The sequence below is a fragment of the Ambystoma mexicanum genome, chromosome 1p, assembly GCF_040938575.1.
Source record: "Ambystoma mexicanum isolate Mex_15411 chromosome 1p, UKY_AmexF1_1, whole genome shotgun sequence".
Taxonomy (NCBI): domain Eukaryota; kingdom Metazoa; phylum Chordata; class Amphibia; order Caudata; family Ambystomatidae; genus Ambystoma; species Ambystoma mexicanum.
In genome coordinates this window covers 179,818,232-179,837,548 of record NC_090921.1, presented here as the reverse complement: position 1 = coordinate 179,837,548, position 19,317 = coordinate 179,818,232, and the positions used below count along the sequence as shown (strand labels likewise).

Sequence of the window (19,317 nt, the reverse complement as noted above, 5' to 3'; positions counted from 1 at the left end):
ATAAAAAGGTAGGTTAGTACAGGAGAGTAACCCGGGCGGCACGAGGGATGCTCTAGTGACGAGTTGGTGCATGTACCGGAAAGCGTCAATATGCACTTGGTGAGTAGTTCACTGTAGAATGTTGAAGTCCCAGAGGATGTAGAAACCAAGTTCCATGATACCAATTGTAAAGCAATTTGAAACGAATACAGCTACGAGCGTTGGTATCATGCAGCCCAGCCTTCGTTTCTAATTGCTTTACAATTGGTATCATGGGCTGCATGATACCAATTGTAAAGCAATTTGAAAACAAATACAGCTACGAGCGTTTGTATCATGCAGCCCAGCCTTGAATCAAGGCTGGGCTGCATGATACCAATTGTAGACGAGCGTCAGAAAGCATTACGTTTATGCTTTCTTTTCCGGCGCTCGACAGGAAAGTAATTTACTTTCCTGTCGAGCGCCGGTAATGAAAACAGTCCAGTGGCCTCCTAGGGTGCTCTGAGTTGGGGGCAGATGAGTGGACAGGCCAGTGCTTACCTGGCTACGCTTCACCAACTCTGTCAGCTCGGCAGGGCGGGCACTCGATGAGCCTTGGAGGAGCCTGGGGTCACAGCCAAATGCTGTGCATCTCCCAGGCCTGCATGACCCTCCCCCAATCCTGGGCCTGCAACGCAGAGCCGGAGGTGTTAACCCTCAAGCTGCTGCAATCAGCAGCCTACTGAGCTAACGTGTCTTTTTCACGCTCATTTAATGATTTATAGCGGCAATTGCGGGAAATGGCAAATTTTGCGTTTTTGCAAATCGCCATAAGGTGGATGGTCTGAGTAACGGTACAATTGGCAGCAAAGAGCTGTACGAGTAGCGGTGCTTTAAAGTACAGAGGGGCGTGGTTTAGGTGCACGTTCCTTACGCCTGCAAGGTGTCAGCTGACACGAGACGCGCCGGCGTGCAAACAAGCGCCATGGCAACCTGTATCTATTCCAGAGGGGAGCTCGTGAGGGCTCTTCTTCGCGTGAACGCTGCAGATGAACCAGCGCTGTCATTCCCTGTAGAATGTGACAGTAGGAGTCCCAATGAGAAGGATCTGTTTTACAGGCATTAAGACAGAGATCGCTGGAGGCGCACCAATCCTGAAGCTTGCATAGACCATCTGGAATGAGCGAGAGAGAAAAGGATGCTGAGGGGAGCCTGAAAGAGAGCGGGGTGTCATCCGTATAACACTGAAAGTTAGAGAAGGTAGAGATCAGGTGGGCCAAAGGGTCAATTCACATTGAAATCAAATGTTTGGCCTGATGGTTCAATGCCAAGCCTAGCATTGTCAAAGAACTGAGGACTTCAGTGTTTTGTCCAGTATGTCTTGTCTCCTAGCATTTCTCCTTTTTTCACTGAGTGGGGCATGTGTTATCAGGGTTTACATTTTCAACCCAAGTTCACCCCTTAGGCTACAGATTTCAGTGTTGATAGTCAATGTAGAATTTTCAAATGTTGACTGGACAACACTTTTATTTCTATGCGATTACTTGATAAGCCTATGCATTTTGGGAAATGTAATCTAATCTTGCTCCAATAGGGAACATATTTGAAGTACCAGAATTTAATGGCTTGTGAGACTTGTAATTGGAACCTAGCCAATCTGGTTATTTGCAGCACTATAGCTATTGTAGGTTGGGGTTCTGCCATTTCTCTAGCCCTCTTAACCTTTGCTTTCTAATCTGACCTACTGAGAAAGCCACAAGAAGGTTCTTCAGATGGACATAAAAAAGGTTTCCACAGCCCTGCAATACATAAATACATAAATATATAGAACCTTTTAATGTGACTACAAACCGGCTTCTCCACTTGGTGCTTAGAGTGAACTTCATCTCCATACAAGGAACCACCAGTAATGCTAGACTGGTATCCTATCTATTCACATAGGCTTGACAGAATGGACTGAAACAGGTTGACCTGTGCACCTTAGCTGAGGCAGTGCCTTGGGTGTTTGCTGATCAATGAGTGTACTCCACTCCTTTCCCGCAATCAACAGAGGCATTTCCTTGGCATGTTGTCCACCTGGCTTCTTGTGGATAGTGTTGCTCGGTTTTCTTTTTCCCAGCCTTTGAGCACCAAACTGCAACCTCTTTTTGCTTGGTTCTATTACATGATCTGGAAATGGATATCATACAATCCTTACAATGGACTCTTCCATTGATCATGCATACCCTTCATTCCCTGTCCCCAATCTTCTGTCATTCCAACCCTGTTTGTCATTTTTGATGGGACCTCCTGTTCTGCATTTTGCTGGAATCTCCATTGTTTTGACCTCCTGAGGAGGTTAGATACTGTTTTGAGTACTTGAAGTCTCCAGCAGAATCCGCAGACTTTCAAACCACTGCTAAGCTATGAAAGCCCCTTTGGGGGTGTGTTGCCTCCTTTTATATTTTTGCTTTCCCTTGCTCCCACAGGATGTGCGATGGTGATGCCCACTGAAGGGCGACCAAAGTCTCGGAAAGAGACCTTGTCTCGATAACTGCCCTAGAGGTCCCATCCCACCATCCCCCTCACCCTGTTATTCATTGCCAAACCCTCCCATTTTCCCCCTTCATGCATTCCATTATACTTCTTGTCTCATCCCAAGAGAATCTCATACTTGCTCTCTTCTCCCTCTTTCTACTGCAGGAACGTGAAACAGAAAGATACGTTCAAGGAGTCTTATGTGTTGCAGTCCTACTCCGTGAAGCCACAGATGGGGTCAGAGGCGAACCTCCCCAGAGAAAAACTCAACCCACCCACTCCGAGTATTTATGTATGTCCTAAAGCCATGCATTACTGTTTTGTCATCTGATGGGGCCCTGGAATTGTCCATTTTTTTTTATAACACGTTGATTATATTTTAAGCACTTCCAATTTTGGAAGATGGGGGGAGGGTGGGCGGGGGGTGGATTATTGAAAAATGGGGTGTAAAGGGAATTGGCAAGGAGCATAAAATGTGATTTTAATTGTAGAAGCCATGTCTACAACTACAAAGATGTAGGACCTCCAGGTCTGAGGGTTTGATCAGAGGGTGGCATTGAGTCAGAGTATAGGGCTGTATAAGTTGAATGCTATCCTCCAGATCTCCAGGACTCTGCTTTTGGTCCCATGGTCCAATTTGATGATATAGAGTACTGGGTGACTGCAGTCTTGATCATTGAAAATCTCATCCTCCTGTATGTAAGCCAAGAGGAGAACGTAAAGGGGGGTGTGCCATTTGCACCAGATTTTTCTACATTCTGATTGTGTTACAAGCTTTCTTTGGAAGATCATAGCAACAAAAGTGGCATCGATTACGTTCTGCCTCAGTATCATGTGCTTATTTTCTGCTGCTTTCAGTGGGGTGGCTAAATTTCAAGAAAACAAGATGTTTATTTGAAGATATACTTGAATCTTATTTCGAATAGTGGGGGGGGGGGATTTATTACCCTTTTTACTGAATTCCAGCTGCTTACACCCTGAATCGCTGCATTTGTAATGGATTGTGCCTGGACAAAGACATTTGTTCTATCGATTCTGTCCTGAAATATCCATATACACGCACAAAGTTTACCCTGGAGCATTAGCAAACCATATCTCTGCCACGATTGTTCAATCAACACCAGCTGACGCTACAGGAAAAACCTTTATATCTGCTGATAATACACAGATTGTCATTCTCCTTGCAAGGCGGTGCACATCCTGGTAGAGCCACATCGGAAGGACCCAGCAATGCCCAACAAATGCTGATTCCTGTGGCCACAAGATGAGGATCTGCCAAATGTCAGACCTGTGTCTTCCTTTTTCTGCCATTTCTTGTTAGTGCCTTCTGGGCTTTTACTCTGTTTAAACAAGGCTTGCATCCTTTGTGTGTTTTGCCTTGGGCGGGCTTCAGGGCTGAAGGCCGCCCAGGTTCCAGTATGTCTGGAAAGGCAGGAAGTGAGGGCGGATCCCGAAACTTCGCTGTAATTTGTCTCTAGGTGCGCCTGACTGAAACCAGTTCTGATTGGCCGGCTGACTGTCCTGAAGAACAGCCAACCCCCCAGGTGATTGACAGCCCTGGGGCTGTGAATGAATGGGATTTCGCAGGACTACAGAGTCCACCACTATAACATCATATCCGGCGAAGAGGATGAGTAGAGACTCCAGAAGCACCTTCCAGGACCGCAGAAGCCCCAGTGAAGCAAGGCAGTTCTGCTGAACCCGTTTTCGTTTCAACACTGCAGATCGGTGCAGGACATCTTCCTCCCTTTGGCTGGTGGGACCGACTAGCCTAGACCTGCTTCATTTTGGCTCATCCACCGACTTGCTCGACTTTCCTAGGCTGCAGAATCCCAATTCCCAGGGACCTCTGACCATTATTGAGTGCATCATTTTCCAGAGAACAAATTCAGCCAAAACTTCGTGGGCACCTTCAAGGACTTTCAGAAGTGGGAATCCTTTGTCCAGAGTCCCCTTGCCAGATTCCAGGACTGAGGGACCGTGGAAACGCCAACTGTAGCTATTAGTTTGTCTTTGGCGCTGAGAAAAAGGCAGCAAAACCTCAAAAAGCTGCTGAATCATGTGGAATCCATTGCTGCTGATTCCCTCTCCAGAGTACTGCTGCAGAAGCCTGCCAGATGTCCTCCCTTTCGTCACCATGACCAAGGATCAGGAACAAGAGTCTGCATCACTACATCAGGAAGGCATTCAGCTGGAACCTCTTCTTCAATTCTAAGGAACTGTGGGGCTTGGGGTATAGCTAATCCTTTGCCTTTTGTAGTGCTCCATGGGTTGGGAAGTACTATTTTAACCTCTTTAGAGTTGACCTCCACTAACCTGTGAAGGCCTTCCAGCTTGTGCTCCATCAAGAGTGCACTCCTCGAGCTCCTATGATTTTTCAAAGAACTCCTGACTGTTAACATTTGGCTAAGAAAAGCTGCATCAGAACTTGAACTGTCCATGTTCTGGTTTCCTAAAGGCTCCTCTTCTGAACCCCATTGCTTTCTCAGTGCTTGTTCCCTTACAGGTATTAATTGTTCACACTATTATTGCTGGGATAAAAGACTGCCTACATTCCTCTGGTAGAAACAAAGTATTGAACCAATTGAAAGCGTGTTCTACCTTAACTCTTGAGCATTTTCTCTCAGCCTAATTTTGGAATGTTGACCAAAAATAAGTGCTTATACTGACCTTGATTGATGTCCCTCTGTGTGCTGGAACATGTTTAGCATAGAAAGTAATTACTCATCTGCATTATTGGTTCTCATTTAAATGAATTCTATCTTCCAGAATGGTTTGATTAGTTGTTGCTTTTTTAAAGAATGCTTAAGTTGCCTTGTGTATATATAAATACATGATGTAATATCTTTAAGTGTGTAAGTGTTTACTTAGTGCCTTGTGTTTTACTGATTTCATTGTGCTGCTCCACAGTTCACATTACACCTCCTAAGATGCTCAGTCAACTTGTGTATTGCAGGCCTATATTAAGAGTCTGGTCTGCCTAATACCAAAAGATAAGTCTTGTGAAGTCCCGCAGCAGTTAAACTTCACAAAACTGTATGGAACAGTCACTCTGACAGCCCTGACCCTACTGACCGCACTTTCCCACAGGCCACTCAGTTCCGATTAGTTAGTCTGGCCTTGAGCATCAGCAGAACCACCAGATCCCATCAAGTCATCTGCCTCCTATTCAGTGCATGCTCTGTTGCCAAAAACAGCATCTTTGACCGCTTCTCCTCTGCTGATCCCAATCTCCACTTCCGCCCTGAAACATCGTTCACAGACGATTTGAAACCTGTCGCGCACAAGGCTGTTCCACCCGACCTACTTGCTCATCTCCCAAAACAGACCTTACAGAGGTGGCGGGATAGCCATCCTCCACAAACTTCAGGTCTCCATCTCGCTCACCGAAACCCAGCCATGCACAACTTGTGAATCCCTTCAAGTCACTCACTCACTTTTGCCCTCTCACACCGCTTCCTACCCATCTACAGGCCACCTGGATTTGACTGTCATTTTGCCAACAGTCTCTACGACTCACTAGCTACCCTTCTGGTCAACCACCCAGCACTCTCACTACCTGGGGACTTTAATATCTGGTTTGATGTGCCCAACAACCTCATGAACCAACCCTTGGTCGACAGTCTAGAGGCTCTCCACCTTTCCCGGCATACCGCAGGGCCCACCCACACTGGAGGCCACACCCTTGGTGCAATCTTCGGCTCCTACGACCTCATCTGTGTCCAGCCCCAAACCCCTCATCTGGACAGAATACTCAACCTTACCCTTCTGTCGGCACACCGGCCCCACCACTCAAGGCCCGCCTTTTCCCCACCCATACCCACACATAGTCCCTGACAACCTCAAGGACGCCTGGGTGATCCCTCTACTTAAAAAAACCTTCCCTTGACCCTAACATTCCGACCAACTTTAGAGCTATCACCACGGTCCCGTTCCTGCTCAAGATTCTAGCTCGTGCAGCCTACTTGCAGATCCAAGAATATCTTGAATCCAATAATCTCCTTGGGCTAAGACAATCAGGCTTCCGTCCTAAACACGGTACTGAAACAGCCTTGATTGACATGAAAACTCAAATGGAGATCTTAAGACAACGGGAAATTAGTGCTACTCCTTCTTGACCTCTCTGCAGCATTTGATTTGGTCGATCACCAAATACTCTGCAAACATCTCAAAACTGCGGCTCACATCTCAGACTCAGCTAACGCATGGATCCACTCTTTCTTAAGCAACAGATCCATGAGGGTTTTCTCCCCTTTAGCCTTTGCTGCCCCTTCCCCGATTCATTGCGGTGTCCCACAAGGCTCGATGGCCATGACATTAAGGTCTCCAAAGACACCAAAACTCTTGGCATCTACCTGGACTCTGCTCTCTCCCTAAACAGACAAACCAATGCAGTAAAGTCAGCCGCAGCCTACACCTGTAAACTCATCACTGCCTGCAGACCTTTCTTGAACCCCCCACAATTGCATTACCCTGTCTAGAACACTTATGTCCAAAATCGACTACTGCAGTGCACTGTATCTGGGGACTAGTCAATCCAACCTCAAACTGCAAACACTCCAGAATAATGCCATCAAGTCGGCTCTCAATATCCCGAGGCACACTCACATCTCTAACGTTCGATAAGATATTCACTGGCTCTCAGTAAAACAAAGAAATGCCCTGAAAACCCTAGTGCTGACGCACAAATGCCTGGACAACAAGGCACCACCCTACCTCTCCTCCCGTCTCACTCTGCACACCTCCTCACGCCCCACTAGAACTCCACAAATTCACAGCCTCATCCTGCCCAGATACAAAAAGCAGGTGGTGCGAGCATCCCTGTCCTTGCCTCAAAACTCTGGAACTCCCTTCCTGTTCCCATCAGAACTGAGCCTTCCTTTCAAACTTTCAAGAATAAATCTAAAGCACAATAACTCTAGGTTCATTCTGTTTCCATGCATCGCTCCCATTTACTTTGTGAATGTCTGTATTCTCTTTATATTTATTTGTATACTTTGCCTATGTTTTAGAGCACGGTAATCATGTCTCTTTGAAGTGTCATAGAGACGCCTACTCTATCGCTCCTGCCTGTAACTTGGGAGCTGATATCCTATTCCATTAACCTTAATGCAATGTACTTTATCCATGTATGTAAGACTATGCGCCCGGTTTCCCACGGGCCTAGCTGCGCTTTACAAATAAACTAAATTACAAATTACACATGCTGGAGCAAGGTCACAGTACTACCTGACCTGGATGAAGCCCTGCTGCGCACACTCCCAACCTAAGACTTTCGACTCCTGGCTGAACGACTCACTCCTCCCCTAACCGCCCTGCTGCCACTTGCAAATGACCTACTCCCCAAATGGTTTATGCCCCACCTGTGTACTTTCAAAACCCATATTCGCTCCCTCGAGCGCAAATGACGAGCATCGGAAACCCCTCATAGCAAGTCTGTTTGCCCCCCCAAATGATGATCTACATATCTGAGATAAGAAAGGCCAAAACAAATACTACAATAAAACAAGACTTAACTGCCACAGCATCAGAAAATAGCTCCACTGAAACGTCTCGGAATTCGTGAAGCCCTCCTGCACCATTGCCCTTAACACGTCCATGCAAGAGCCCTGCAACTTCCTCTCCCAACACTTTCACAACACAGCATGGACAGGACGGCTATCCTTAATGCCAAACTCTCCAACCTCACCCCCCTGCCCAACACCAGCTCCTTGAGATTCCTCCATCACCTGCCCCCGCAGCGCCATCTTTCAACTCCTTCAAACTCCTCTCGAGCGAGGAGTTACTCAAACTACTATCCAGCAGCAGACCCTCTGGGGTATAGTGTTTATATTGAATCATGTTTATTGAATCCCCATATATCGAATCTTTTATCTTGAAAACCTTTATAGTGAATGTATTTAGGGTGTGGTAAAGGGTTACATTTTTCTTTTTAAACAGTCGGGATGAGGTTTTAGGGGTGGGAAACGGGCTTGGGGGGTGCTGCTCTTCCCCAAAAAATTTTTTAAAAAAAAATTAATTTGATATATGGCCGTTGGTTATACATTACCTCAATGCAAAAGCATGTAACCGCCCTCTGGGTCCTGCCTCTCTCCTCAAAGAAATCTTTACCTCCACCTGTGCAGCTGAACGGACGAGGTCCATACTTAACGACTCCATCACTTCCTGGCATTGTGCCAGAATTCTTCAAAGTAGCGCATGTCAAACCCCTTCTGAAGAAAGCGTGTCTCTACCACCTCCAGCCAATCAATTACAGGCCCATCTTCAACACCCTATTCTTGGCCAACTCATCGACAGCTCTGCACTCTCTCAGCTCGACCGTTTCGCGAGAATCTAACAACCTGCTAGACCCCTGCTCAATCAGGCTTCCAGCAACCCCACAGAACAGAAACCACTCTGATCTCGATCTGGGTTTACCTCCGTCTTGGCAGACTCTGAAGGATGCGCTGCACTGGTTCTCCTCATCCTCCCAGCAGCTTTTGATACCATTAAACACACAATCCCCCTTGATCAACTCCACTCCCTAGGAATGCAAGACTCCGCACTCAACTGGACTGCCTTGTTCCTCAACGTCAGAAATCGAATCACTTTCCTCCCAGTTTCCATCAATCGCCCTGTGAACACCAGTGTACACCAAGGCGCTGGCCTTTCACCTCTCCTTTTGTACCTGTACATGATCCCTCTGCCCGGGATCATCTGCTCACACAACCTCACCTGCTATAACTACACTGATAATTCCCAAAACTAGCTCCATTCCACGACCCTACCTAGCAGCTTGCCTCAGACATAGACCTATGGATGAAAAGAAACCACCTCCTTCTGAACCCCTGGAAAACTGAGATCATGGTGTGCGGCGACACATCTCTACTCCCGCAACCACTCCCATTACCCCATTCCCTCAGCATTTCTCAGATCCCCCTCCCCTCCAACAGTCAAAAACCTTGACTGCACAATGGACTGTGGCCTAACCATGTCCCACCAGATCAATAATGTAGCCCAAATCCTGTCATCACCACCTCAGGCTTCGAGACTGATCTTCTCTTACCTCACCTACCCCAACAGACTCGCTATTATGTCCATTGTCCTGCTCGGACTGGACTATGTAAATTCCATCTACTTGGGTGCACCGGCCTACCAACTTAAACTCCAAGTGTCCAAAACCGCCAGACTCCTTCTTGCACTAGGACAAAAGGATCACATCTCACGAGCTCTCTGCATCCTGCACTGGCTCACAATGGGACGAAGGGCCACTTTCAAAATCCTATGCATCACCCACCCTGCAGTGCACAAGGACAAACCTGACTTACCTACAAGAGATGATTATGCCCTACCTCCCGACACACACCCTAAGGTCAAGCACGGCCCTCCTGCTAGTGATTCCAGCCTACAAGTCAGCCATGTTTGGAAGGTCTGCCTACTTTACCTTGGCACCAACACTGTGGAACTCGCTGCCTCCCCACATTCGACACACCCAGGACTACATGGCCATGTGTAAAGCATTGAAAACCTGGCCTTTTCCCTAAACCATGAAAGGGACCGCCTAGGGCCTCCAAACCATCCACCATTGGCCAATTTGTCTAGAAGGGCATTATATCGAATGTAGGAACCGTCAGATCACGGAAGCCGGCTTATAAGTATAATCGCCACAGAAAATAGGAAGTCTGACCACGAGAGCCAGCTCAAGAGGCAGGCAGGCTCTGGGCTAGTCAGCTGCAGGCTCAATGCACCCGGATTCGACTACAGTGGCCTAACGGCCCCTTTTGCACCAACAAGTTGGCCATGACCGCAGAGCTCTCAATCCCACTGCCCTCGACTCCAAACCTAAGATTTGACATCAGTATAATCGTATACTATGACCAGGCAAACTCGCTGCCACCCGACCAGACATGCCCCACAGTCGAAGACCAGGAGATGTCTGTGTATGCATCAACCTGGAAACTAGAGCTCAACTAGAGCCCGCTGTGAAGATTGTGCATAAATGTAACTGGTCTGCAACAGCGCCCTGATGCCCTAGGATTGAGGCGCTTTACAAATGTGAAAATAAATAAAATAAACAGCACCCATAACTGAGCTTAATCATTATCTCCCGATATTATCTCCCGATTGGGAAGGACAGCGATCTCTCCAGAGATGCCAACCAGTCATACAGGCCTATTCGCAGACTCCTGCGCACCACTGCGTTCCCGGGTCATATTTAGCTCCTCAGACAGGTAAATGTGATTGGGCCAGTTTCTGGAAAATCTTTACCCATCTGGGAGTCAGGTCGGGCAACCATAACCAACCTAGAAGTTAGGCTGGGAACCCTACACTTGAGGTGCTATAGAAACTATGCTTGGTTGGACTCGCCTGAGAATTGCACAGTAACCACAGATGTTTGTTTATTATTTATACAGCGTGCCTCACCCTGAGGTATCTGGCGCTTATCAAGACAGCTTAGTATACATACGTACTTATGAATAGGCATAGATACAAAGTCATAAGCAACAGTTAACAGACTAAGTGTAGATAGATACCTTTGTCGGTGAGAGAGGCTTTACATAATGATGGTAGTTACCGGTGAAATAATGTTGGTACAGGGCCAGTGGAATTTAAATTAGTGTCAAGCAGTACGTGCAGTGTCCTTGGTGAGGAGCCATTTTTTGGTATTGGTCCTGAAGCTATGGAGGTTCTGGTCAGTGCGTAGCTTTAGTGGGAGGGCATTCCGAGCCAAGGCTGCTTGTACTGGGAAGCTGGTACCTCCAGCTCTTTTTAGGTTATAGCGAGGCCAGATAATGCAGTGGGAGTTGGCTGATCTCGAAGGTCTAGATGAGGTTTTGGGGGCAATTTTCTCAATCAGTTATTTAGGGGTAGCATTCTGAAGAAATTTGTGGGAAATGGAGACAAGTTTATAGAAGATTCTATCCTGGATAGCAAGCTATTTGTGGCTTCTTCTTGTTTCAGATATGTGATCCTTTCTTGGGATGCTCAAGGCTGTTCTTAGTGCAGTATTTTGCAGCAGGGTTTGGAGTTTGTTTAGTACTTGTTTGTTAGCTCCTGCATAGAGCATTGCAGTAATCGAGTTTGGACAGGATCAATGCTTGTGCCAGGATCATACAGCTGTTAGTAGAAAGATAGTTTTTACATGCATGAATAAGTTTGCAAGTATAGGCAGTAGCTATCGCAGTCGCGTTAGCTTGTTTCTTGAAGTTCAGGGCCGAATCAAGGTGGAAGCTTAGGTTTTTAGTTTCCTTAACCGTAGTTATCAAGTTACCATCTATATTGAACGAGGTGTATTTAGGGTTGTTTTTTTAAGGTAAATAGGGGCTCCTAGTATAAAAATGTCTGTCTTTTCGTTATTCAGGCATAAGCTATGGGTGGCCATGCATGCCTGAATGACAAGGTACATTTTGTTTAGTCGGTCATTGTCAGTCATAGTTATCAGAAAGTGGGATCAGTTTCTGGGTGTCATCTGCATAGTAGGTCTAGATGACACCCAGACGGTCCAGGATGTTGAATAAGGGTTTGGTAAACACGTTATACAGTGTAGGGGAGACGCAGGAGCCTTGTGGCACACCGCGAGTGATAGGGGTGGGGTCAGCTGCATCTGAGGGAGAGAATACTCTCATTCTGTTATTTTAAGAAGGATTTAATCCAGGTTGTTGCCTCGGGGGAGAAGTTTGCTGCTGATGATAGATGTTCAGAGTATATTGTGGTCAACCAGATCAAAGGCAGCAGAAAGGTCTAGCAGCAGAAGTAGTGCACATTGTCTGTTGTCTTTTATTAAGTCTGTTTTCAAATCTAGATGGGCTGTTTCAATCCCATTAAGGGGTCTAAATCCGAATTGTCTAAGCCCTAAGAGGAGGTTGTTCTCTAGGTAGGACAGGATTTGAAGGTAGGCTGCTTTATCAATGATTTTGAGAAGGAAGGGGACTGTGGTTATTGGCCTGTTATTAGTTGGGGATGGTAGGGTCGAGCTAAGCTTTTTTGAGCAGGGGTAGTACCTATGCGTCTTTTCAGTTAGTAGGGATTTGGCATGATCTAAGAGGCATTTATTAACCTAGTGATAAAGAGAGTGAGATCTCTCACTGAATCTTTTATAATTTTGATCAGGGCAAATGTCACCTTGGCATCGTGAAAGTTGCAGAGTTAATGATTTTTGCGACCTCTGTTGTAGTGACTTGAGCAAATTTGAATGCTGGTAAAGTGTTAGTGAGGATGGTGGTGTCTAAGTTCTGAGCTGTGTCAATGTCATTGATACTAAGTCTCTTAGAGGCGATTTTCTTTTGGAGAGTATTCATTTTATTGGCCAAGGCGTTTTGGATGCCAGTGCACCAAACTGTCTTTCGGGAGAGAGTCACCCGGAGCTATGGGTGATTCTAATTCCCTTAGGATTCCAAATAGTTCTTTAATGCTAGCGCTGGCATTTTGGATTCTGTTGTATGGTTCCTGTTTAGTTGTGGTGATCTCTGCTTTGTAGCGTGCAAAGATTTCTGTGACTATTTTTGTTCTCCTTGGTAGGTAAATATTTCCAAGTGGTCTCGCGTTTTTCTTTTTTCAGCCCTCAACCCTTTCAGTTGTGATGTATACCAGGTATTAAGGTGGTCTTTAGGTTTACTCTTACGTAGTTTGAAAGGGGCAATAGTGTCAAGGGCCGTTGTCAGTGTTATTGAAGAGATCGATTAGTTCATTAGGATCTTCAGAGTTGTTGGCGTTTAGTATTGGTATCAGTAGAGGGGCTTGTTTTTCAGCTGTAATGTTACTTGTTTCTGGTAAGTAGAGGGGGTGCAATAGGCTTAGTATTTGGGACTGGACAGTTAGCATTAATAGTGTAAGCGATGCAGGAGTGGTCAGTCCAAGATTGTGGTTCGATGGCGGTGATTACAGTGGGGCAGTTGTGGTCTGCTAGCCAACCCAGTGTTCGTCCTTTCATATGGGTAGTTTGGTTAATTCTCTGTGCGAAGTTCAGTTCATTTAGAGATCCTTCCAAGGATTTAGCAGCCTGGTTGTTTGGGTCGGATAGGCTTAAGTTAAAGTCACTGAGTATTAAAATGTGTGACGTTGGTTTAGTGTGATCGGAAAGCAGTGAGATAATGTCCTCGAAATTTCCTCTGGGGCTAGCAGGTCGGTATATGAGATGGACAGTAAGGGTTCTAGAGTGGGAGGTTGTTATATTGACTGTGAGCAGTGCACATGATTTGGGTGAGAGGCTAGTCGAAAGTCTGAGTGCCAAGTTGGTACGAGCTATGAAGGCAACCCCTCCGCCTTTAGCGTTTTCTGTCTGCTCAGGTCATGGTGTAAGAGTCTGGAATAGCTAGCATGAGAGATGGCCCTGCGATTAATCCAGCCATCCGCCATGGACTATGACAAAAGAACCCAGAGAATGGGCCCTCTGACACCTACAACAGAGCCTCTGGAAGAGGGACCGGGCAAATGCAACATACTACGTAACAGAATCTCTTGAGACCCACTACCATGAACCTCTGGGACCGACACAGCCAGCTCATCTGGTTCGGGAAAGTAGCTAGCGACAGTGGCCTTTTAGCACGAAGCACAGACACTCACTACTACCAATATGCAAATTCTCCACTTAACACCAACGAACAATGGAACACAGCTATACCCCTTGATCAATTCGGCCTAGCTGCACACATACCTACACTGCCTCTTGAACACCTCAACAGTCTTTTGGAACACAGTTATACTCCATGAAAAAATCGGCCTTGCTGCACACACAATCTCTTGCACATGCCGCTCGGCAGCCAGAATGCAGACTTGGAGGCAACTGCCTTGTTGCACACATTCCACTGATCTCTCAAACACTGCACAGCATCTAGCATTAGAATATTGCCACCTGCACACATACCAAGTGCACACTAGCACTATATGCTACTCTACTCACTCCACTGACCTGGACTGCGGTCCCCAAGGATGTGCAACCCACAGGGCTTTGAGATCATAACAATGATGTATAAGCCGCTATAGAAATATATACTAACAATACACTGTGGAGAGATATAAAAAGGTCACCCATTAAAAGAGTAAAAGGCTAAGTGAGAGGGGAAAAAGATTCCCACTCACCTAGAGACGAGGAGAAATAATCTGCAAGTCCAAGCAAGATGTTCTGGTAGGTCGGGGCACTTGTTTGGAAGAGACCTTTCATAGTGCAGACAGATGCCTATGACACTGGGATAGTTGGAAAACGTTCACAACTTGATGAACCACCTGATCCACTTTGGATTCTCTTGATTAATATCCACCAACCACTTCAAAGGCTCAGTCCCAACAAGCATAAAACGGATAAATCTCCCTAACAATTGTTTATTTGGCTAGTGCCTTTTTACCATTAGTATGATCTCAAAGCGCTGTGGGTTTAACGCCCTTGGTGACCGTAGTACAGATCAGTGGAGAAAGTAGGGCAGTCGAAAGTGCTTTGGTGTACTCGGTATGTGTCCAGCCAGTGCGGTTAACGTGTATGGCTGCATTCTAATGCTATACACTGTGTTGTGGTTGTGTGAGATCAGTAAAATGTGTGCAGCATGCCCAAATTGGTCTAGGAATCTGCATTCTGGTGGTGCTCGTGTAGGAGATTGTGTGCAGCTAGGCCGATTTTGTTTGTGCGGTATAGCTGCGTTCTAAGTTCTGTTGAGGTGTGCATGGAGGTGTATAGTTATGTGAACAGCCACGCTGAATTGGTCGAGGGCTATAGCTGCATTTTATTGATAATGTAAAGGAGAGAGTAAGCACATTGGTATGAGTAAGTGTCTGAGCGGGTTGTAGTGGGAGCCCAGGTTCCTACGGTCATCCCAGAGTCTTAATGAGTCTGCAATTGCTTATTGGATGGCATCTCTGGGCACAGTTTTCCGGTTTCTGTTTTATCAGACTTGCGTGTAGATCCTGTACATGATGGCAAGTACTCGGTGAACCCAATGTTTCAGCAACAGGCCATGTTATTGTGGTGCGTCTGACTGCCGATGTAACGTGCATCGGCGGTAGGAGTGTTCCTGGTCAAGTAACTGACGCATCGGTGACCATGGAGGAGTTTGCCCTGCCTGGTTTCGGCGTGTATTCCGTTAAGGTCAAATAGTCAGTCTATTTGTAGTGCTGGGGTAAGTGGTCCTGTTTTTCCCGGTCCCGGAAATTTATCAACAAGTGGATGGGTATTCCTGTCGTAGTTTATGGTTTGAAATAGTGGTATTGTAGCGCATCATTGGACAAAAGAGCATTTTGAGTCAACAATAGACAAGGTCTCCGCTCTGGTTTATTTTTTTCAGAAAAACACCCAATAAACCAAAAGTATATTTCACAGGTGGAGTGTGAATCATCATTGACCTAGCACCTAGGTTAGAACAAGTAACACCTCAACTTGTAATTAATATTGTTGACGATCAAGACACCACTTATATTGTTGATGATCCGGCTACAAATTATGACCGATTACACCATCTAAACCCTGGACATCCAAAAGAAGCCGGTGGCCAATTCGCCTATTGATGATCAACTCCTTTTCAATCTCCTAAAGAAGGCAGTCTATCTTTTTAAAATTGAAACCCACAAATCATTGGAAGACGGATGTTATAGATCTTAATGAGAAGAAAAATCTGTGGGACAATATTCCACTTTTGCAATCCGTAGAAAGTGTCCTGCCATCCCTTCCCATGCCATCTGTCTCATGGTCGGGGAAACCCGCATATAGGAAAGTGGTTTAAGCCAGCTCTCGGACACCATGTACATTAGGGGCCATCGAAAGGCAGATTCTTTAGTGATGTGAGGGATCAGAAATGTGCAGCGGACAACTTTGTAGTTTTTCAAAAGATGCCATTTTATTAACTCAAAAAGGTTGGATAAACGCCTCACTCGCCCTATATGGACGAGGATTTCCATGCCTAAAATAAACTAAAAGAAATACTCTAACAAAAGGTTGTTGTCCCACGCACTTGTGCATGCAACAACTCAGCAAGGTAGTATATAGCAAATCAAAACTGTTAGATTCTCAATCAGATTATCGTCTCTCCGTACAATCTGGGTGAATTCCCCTTCCCCAGATTCAAGCCGGATTCTGTTCAACAGTTCCAAAAAGATAAGGAAAATCTGTCTTGTAACAAAGTTCCAACTCTATTCCTTTTGGTACCAACTTGACGACAAAAGTTCCAATACGGTCTGTTTATTTCAACTCGACTTTAACCAATAGTTAAACAGTGATTTTCCTCCTTCCACTTGCTGGGATACCTCCCAACAGTAATAGTGCTACCGCAAATTGTGCCAGATCACAAGTTGCAGGGGACTGGGTAAATCCCCATTCTCTGTTTGGTCCATAGGACCCAGTGGGGTTGGGGAGTGCTATTACCGCCAGCACTAATTGCGCTGGCGGTAATAGTGCCGAAAATGGTTCTTTTTATGGCAAGCTTTTTGCTGGGGGTAAAAATGCCATTTTCCGCCCAACTTGTGATTTGGCCAGCCCTTAAATGTGGGAATAATACTGTTACTGCTGCATTAAAGGGCTCAGAACAAACTCGTGATGAGGCCCAGAGACTAGAGTAATTGTCTTCTACCCAGAATACTCCCATAGCTTATTGGGATCAACAGAAATTAAGAATAGTTCTGCAACAGTCCATGAAACACTTGTTTAATCAATTGCATATGATGCCGCAGCAATTCCCACAGTTGCTTCAGTAATGTCAGGATAATTCTGCAACAACTCGCAAAACCCCATTGTGGTTCTGCTACTTACACCACAGTAATTCAGAGACTTCCACCTTGTCTACTCACTTGCCAGGCCTACTACCACAAAGTCCTCTACTCTGATGTACTCTCTTGCCAGTCCAAAATAAACTACTAACTGCAAGTACTTCTGTGGCTAAGGTTAACTTCCAACAAATTAGCAATGCCTCTTGCTTCACAACATCAGGTTCAAGAATGTTTTCAGGATAAACAAGAGCCACAATGGTGCTCTCTGTTACACACATTTGATTGCCACATACAATGTTGGTTATGCCCCACTCCTTCTGAATGCCCTCTATCAGAAGGGCAGACTTCCTGCCACTCCTGTTTCCCCACTTTGCTTTTACCCTATGCTGACATTGATTTTCTTTAACACGTCTTTGGTAATGTGGGTTTAAGCCAATTACTCATCTGAGCTCCTTTTATATATGGTATATGGGCAATAACCTTTGCAAACATTGAGATTCTCATTTGCCCCCTCTTGACTTTGGCAATGGTTGTTCTCTTTAACTTGCCTTGTTATAGTTCTCTTTCAGTTTTAGCAATAGTTGTTTGAATTAGTTTCTCGCCTTTTTGCCCCCACTTGTGGGCCTTTAATCCAACCCACATGCTTAAAATCGCACCCTTCTGGTCTGGTTATTATGTTATTATTATTCCACTTGCTCTTTTTAGTCTGCTTGGTTTACAAAATAATGGTTAGTCTGTATTAGGTTAGTTCGGTATTCAAAAAAGTGTCTCCTTTTGAATTTCACCCTGCTTGCATTACCTCTAAGGTTCAGGCACCCGGTCTTGGCAAGCAAGTGGTTACGGACCGCTACAGGGTTACAACCCCTTTGTGAACTCACCGGGTCTGGCATGCTCGTCCGTTTGCCTCGCTGCACCAGCTCCTCTGCTGCTGCTTTTCTTTGTGGGCCGGAATGCTCCGCTTCCTGGCTTCATGCGACCCACGTCAGTCAATAGTGGATCTCTCCTGCTCCCATGGCTCACAGGTGCTCGACCTGCCACCAGAGCCTGAATGACATTGGGGAAAAGTTTCAAATGCGCTTTCTGCTGCCTGACCTCTGCAGCTACGGCCTACAGGGGGGGAAAGTGTCAATTCCAACTTTTCCTGCTGCGCTACTTCTGCATTCACGGTCTGGGACAGCAAAGACCTTCTCAGGAACGGCATCTGCTAGATGCACTACTTTTAGGACAGATTTCTCTTTACAGCACTTTTCCTTCCATTTTTATGGACCCCCAAACCTTTTGCTTTTATTTGAGATTCTGACCTGCTCTTTTTGCAGTGCAGTGAAGCCTTAAGCTTCACTACACTGGCTTTGGCTCATTTGCCATGGGAAAACAGGCATGTCCTTCAGGCTGTCAGTACTAGGAAACAATGTTTTCCTTAGTCGTGTTCCTTTGTTACGTTTGTTAACTTGTTATACCTTTTTGGTCACTTTATTATTGTACAATGCATCGTACAATGGGTACACTTTTTCTTATGCCATACACTAACACTCAGAGGATTTTCTGGTTACTTTAGGTGTGCCTAAGCGACACGCTGGTGGCAGCAGTTACCGTTTGCTCTTTTGTGGTGTATTTCGATTTAGCCTTACCGCTTTTACCCCGTTTGGCTACCAACAATGGCGGTGCCACATTGTTTTTCGTTTGTCCCTTGGCCAGCTTTTCTTTTACCCTTCTTCCTGCCTGAGCCCAGGAAAATCCTTATATGGACTTCCAGTGCTTGGGAAAGCAGAGGCTCTTGATGTGCTATTGAAGGGCCATGAGTGTTTGCTGCCAGGAAGTGGGGTGGGACTGTCCGAATCCACAAACCGATTTCAGTGTGTCTGAGTGGTATTCTTGAGTTGTGCCACTAGTGGTCCTAATTGGACCACTGCTGGGGGACCGAGGGGGAAGCAGATCTGCCATTGGCTAGGGGACTCCTGCACTCTCTCTAGGGAAATCCTAAAAGAAACCGAAGGAGCCAAGAATCCAGTCCAGCTGCAAGACCTGTGACGAAACCAGAGACCCGTATGAAGGCCTGGTAACCAACTTCTACTGCTGCCCAGGGCAAACTTCTGCTACTGCACTGGTAGAGCCCTGTCCTGTGGAAGATCTCCAGCAGTCATGCGACCCTTTCAGGGGAAAGAACATCCATTCTCAATG

General features: G+C 46.0%; 1 protein-coding gene across 12 annotated transcripts in view; it reads left to right on the top strand.

Moving 5' to 3' along the window:
* Nucleotides 1–19,317, top strand: part of KDM6B (lysine demethylase 6B) — a 2,050,345-nt gene that overhangs the window by 1,847,018 nt on the left and 184,010 nt on the right. For all 12 annotated transcript variants that reach the window (XM_069646240.1, XM_069646239.1, XM_069646242.1 and 9 more), the window contains one exon: nt 2,641–2,767. In XM_069646240.1, the coding sequence (XP_069502341.1) occupies nt 2,641–2,767 (127 nt within the window). The remainder of the gene's footprint in view (nt 1–2,640; nt 2,768–19,317) is intronic.